The 4,211-nt window shown below is 66.8% G+C and overlaps 1 protein-coding gene across 1 annotated transcript; it reads right to left on the bottom strand.

Annotated features, from left to right (window-relative positions):
• Window positions 1-437: 437 nt before the first annotated feature.
• Window positions 438-4,130, bottom strand: B3GNT7 (UDP-GlcNAc:betaGal beta-1,3-N-acetylglucosaminyltransferase 7). The gene is made up of 2 exons (XM_012725184.1): window positions 3,775-4,130; window positions 438-2,758 (listed from the first exon to the last, which is right to left on the bottom strand). The coding sequence occupies exons 1-2, from the start codon at window positions 4,128-4,130 to the stop codon at window positions 1,561-1,563; spliced, it is 1,554 nt and encodes a 517-aa protein (XP_012580638.1). The 3' UTR covers window positions 438-1,560.
• Between the last annotated feature and the right edge of the window lie 81 nt (window positions 4,131-4,211).

The following is a 4,211-nucleotide window of genomic DNA, read 5'->3' on the forward strand; positions in this document are numbered from 1 at the left end:
TTCAGGGAAGGGCTATGGCGGGGCATCACTTTCTCTGCAGAGCCAGGGCTGGGGCTGGGGCTGTGGGCTTGGCCCCAGTGACTGTCCAGGGGGCACTGCCCTCCCCCAGGTGCTGGCCCTGCACAGCCCCTCCCTACACCGGACCCCACCCTGAGCCAGGCTCAAAGCTTCTTGTCAGCTTCCCTGTTGACAGAAGGGCTATGGGAGCCCGCAGGCCGGCCGGGCGGCCTCCCCACATCCTCCCAGCTTGCAGGTCCCTCCAGCCTCCTCAGCCACCTGGGGCCATCTGTCTTCACCTCACTTTAGCCTCTGCCTTAATCCTGGCACCCCAAGTGCACCCCCCAGCCAGGAACGGGGAACAGCGTATCTTTGGGAGTCTCTGGGCCCCCACGTGCCCGCAGATGGAAATGGCAACTGGAAGTTTCACCCCAGGAAAAAACCAGTCCCCTTTTATTGAGCAGTCAGTCCCCCAGTCTTTACCCAGGTGGATCCCCGAGATGTGAGGTGGGATACGTCTGCACCCCTATACCCGAGGGGTATCCCAAGAGACGTCACTCCATCCCTCCAAGGGGCACATGCTGGTCTGCTCAGGCTCTGGAGAAGTGGGGTACAGGTAGGGTGGAGGTCTGGGGGAGAGGCAGAGGGAGGTGGCGTCTTGCGGAACGAGAGAGGCCTGGTGCTTTCCCCCTCCAAATTATTCATAAATAAAAGTTCACAGTAAGAGGGGACTGTCCACTTCCAGGGTCAAACAGGTGGTTTCCCGCCAAGGAGTCAGGTCCCGGGGTGCTGGAGGCCCCGGGCTGGTCGGCAGCACCATGGCTGGGGGGTGGAGCCCTGTGTAAGGGGGTGGGGGGCCCACAGCCTGTCCAGAGGTTCTGAGGGTCGCTGAGGTAGTCAGAGTGGACAGTCTAGCTCCCGCCCAGGGCCGGAAGGAGTGTCCCAGGACGCAGCCAGGAGTGGAGCACTTGGGAGAAGAGGTGGGCGCCTTCGCCAGGCAGGTCTGGAGCGTGTGCGGTGGGGGGGGCTTCTGAGGCTCTCCCCAGGAGCGCAGAGGCCTGTGAGCCTGCACAGGGCTGGGCTTCTCAAGGAGCCTGTGGGGCCTGTGGAGAGACTGAGGCAATTCAGGGAAAAGGAGACTCTTCCCTGTAAAGATCAGAGGGCTGCTGTGGGCCATGGCTGGCCCAGTACCGGGGCACAGGGTCCTGGGACCTCCCCTTTCCCTGGGGACCACCCTGTTCCATGTTCAGAGGCCACCAGGGCCTCCCACCGGGTGACAGGGAGCCCAGGCGACCCTCCTAGGCTTGGAGGGTGGCCGGCAGCCTCGAGTCTGGGTGACCTCCTCTGGTCCAGGCGGTTCCAAACATTCCTGGGCCCCAGCTCCATTTTCTGGAAAGTGCCTGCACAGGGAGGCCCCATGCACCCACCGGCACCTCCCACACTCGGGGCACAGAGGCCCGACCCCCTCCTTCCTGCAGGGGACCACCTCATCTGGGGACCGGCCCTGCAGCCCCGTGACCAGCGGGGCCCCGCCCTCGCCCGCCCTCGCCCGCCCTCGCCGGGTCAGAGCACCTGCAGCCTGCGGGAGCAGGTGAGGTTGCTGTGTACCAGCCCCCACATGGCCAGCAGTTCTGGGGGCAGCAGCTTGTGCACGACCAGCATGGCCCGGAAGAAGCAGGGCTCCTTGTTCATGCGGCTGTGGTGGTTCCTCGAGATGCCGAAGGTCTTAAAGCCGCTGTGGGGCACGGGCTGGACCCCCAGCAGCTCCAGGCACATGCCCAGGAAGACGTCGTCGATGGGGTAGAGCTCCAGGGTGGCGCAGGCGTGGTGCAGGCGCCGGGCCAGGCCGCCGGCCATCAGGAAGCCCCCGCCGCCGGCGTAGGGCGGGTAGCTGGCCTTGCTGTACAGGGCCGCGGGGATGTAATACTTGTTGTCCTTCCTGCGGATGGGCCGAGCGTGCTGTAGGACGTCGCCCACGAACAGGTCTTCCTGCGGCCGCCGGTCGGCCAGGAACTCGAGCAGGTTGGTGGGGTTGACGAACACGTCGTCGTCGCCCTTGAAGATGAAGGGGACGTCGGGGCAGAAGGTGTCCACCCACTTGAGGAAGTGGACCTCCTTGAGGGTCAGGTTGAAGAAGCTGTCGAGGAAGTCCCACTGCAGGATGTCGCCGTACAGCCGGTCCTCGTAGGCCAGCAGCTGCTGGTAGTGGGTGCGCTCCTCCTGCTTGGCGGCTGTGCCCAGCAGGAAGAGGGTGCGCACGGCCCCGCGGCGCCCGCCCGCCGAGTCCTGCTCGCGGCCCCAGGTCTGGCGGATGGCCTCGCGGCGGTCATGCTGCGTGATGACCGACTTGACCACCACCAGCAGGTAGACGGGGCCCGCGCACTTCTCGGGGTGGTTCAGCAGCAGGGGGAAGTAGCGGCAGTGGCGATAGAGCAGGAACTGCTGGAAGTGGGGCTCCAGGCCCCGGAACCAGGACTGGTGGGTCAGGTTCACGTTGGCCGAGCAGTTGGTGGTGGTCACATCCCAGACCGGGGGCGCCCCTGAGGCGGGGGCTGTGGAGGGGACCACATCCTTCGGGCTCTTCCAGAAGTTGTTGGACTTCGCTGGGTGTCTGCTGTCTTTCTGGGCCTTCTGCAGCCCCAGGGTAAGCAGTGGGGGGCCCTGCAGGAGCTGGCTGGGGGTCAGGCTGCGCTGGAATATGGTGATGGCCACGAGCAGGGCCAGGGCCAGGCACACACTCTTGTAGACCACCTTTCTCTTCCTGGGGGCGGGGGTGGACACAGAGGCACAGAGGAAAGGGTGAGCCCCCACGACGCTCCCAGCTGCCCCCAACTGCCGTCTCAGGGGGGCGGGGGACCCTGGGCATGGACGCAAGTCGGGGGCTCCAGGAGCAGGGGGTTCACACAGCACAGCTCACAAGCCCTGTGGAGTCGGGCTGCTGCGCCACTGACCAGCTGAATGACCGCATGCGTCTCCCTCAGTCTCTCCAGAGGACACTTCTTCCTTCTCGGAAGAACGAGGGTGACAACCCAGGGCTGGGTGCTCACAGTGTCTGAAACTTTGCCCTGACCCCGCAAAAGGGAGGCAAGGAGCCCTGTTTCATTTCCCTGAGCAAACCCAGGGGGAGGGGCAGAGGTGGCCCCTGCTCCCATCCCGGGAGACGGGATGACCCCTCAGCCCATCCTGGGCCTGAAAACGAGGGTCACCTGCTACCATGGCCCCTGTCCTCTGACCCCCACTGGGAAACCTGAAGTCCCCCCTCTCGCCGAGGTAACACCCTCCCCACCCCCCACCCAAAACGGAAGCAGAAATGAGAGCTTTGGTCAGGGCTGCTGCCCGGCTCAGGCGAGGAGCCCCTGCACCCCAGGCCCCAGGACGGCCAGGCGCCTGCTGTGGCCCCTCCAGTGGAGACTGGGCTGAGGGAAGAAGGCAGAACGGCGGCCAGGCAGCAGGGACATGGCCCCACCTTCAGCAGCAGGAGGCTGACTACAGTGGGCTGAGGTGGGGACTCCGGAGAAGCCCGGGGTGGCCGCAGGACGGGGGTGCCCAGGTGAGCCAGGCTGAGCTCCACGGAGGGGCATGTTTCCATGGGGTCCCCATGGTGCTGTGCAAGGCGCTGGCGGTGGAGGGAGACCCAGGACCCCTGCGGGCTCAGGGCGGCTCTTAGGGGCTTCATCCTGGAGGCAGGACTGGAGGGGGCGCAGCGGGGCACCCCAGGGCAGGAAGGGGAAGGGAGGCCCCCTTCCACCTGGACCTCCCACTCCCCAGGCCCATTACAGGAAAAAGGCTTCGTGGGCAGGGGCGCGCGCAGGGAGGCGGGCGGAGGCGGGTGGCCCCAGGCTGCTGGGGACGGAGCCCCCCTGCCGCGCGTCGGTGGGGAGGGAGGCCGGAGTCGCCAGGCTGCAGAAAGCCCCGACAATGGGGCGCGGGATGTAGCTGTCGGGGCCCCGGCTCTGGGAGCCCCAGGGCGCGGCGGCGGGGGCGGGGTGAGCGCGGCTGGCTGCACCCGCGGGCCCGGGTCTCCGGCCGGCGGCCCCGCGCAGCCCGGCATGCTGCTGTGGGCCATGGCTGGCCCAGTACCAGGGCACAGGGTCCTGGGCCCTCCCCTTTCCCTGGGGACCACCCTGTTCCATGTTCAGAGGCCACCAGGGCCTCCCACCGGGTGACAGGGAGCCCAGGCGACCCTCCTAGGCTTGGAGGGTGGCCGGCAGCCT

This window comes from Condylura cristata, unplaced genomic scaffold, assembly GCF_000260355.1.
Source record: "Condylura cristata isolate star-nosed mole 26May11 unplaced genomic scaffold, ConCri1.0 scaffold00002, whole genome shotgun sequence".
Classification (NCBI taxonomy): Eukaryota; Metazoa; Chordata; class Mammalia; order Eulipotyphla; family Talpidae; genus Condylura; species Condylura cristata.

Bases quoted from the DNA above. Each gene is read 5' to 3' on its own strand.
- B3GNT7 (XM_012725184.1), bottom strand. From the start codon at position 4,130: ATGGAACAGGGTGGTCCCCAGGGAAAGGGGAGGGCCCAGGACCCTGTG. The intron at 2,759-3,774 runs GTAATGGGCCTG...CCCCGCCCCCAG, and splicing joins GCCCACGAAGCCTTTTTCCT to GAAGAGAAAGGTGGTCTACA.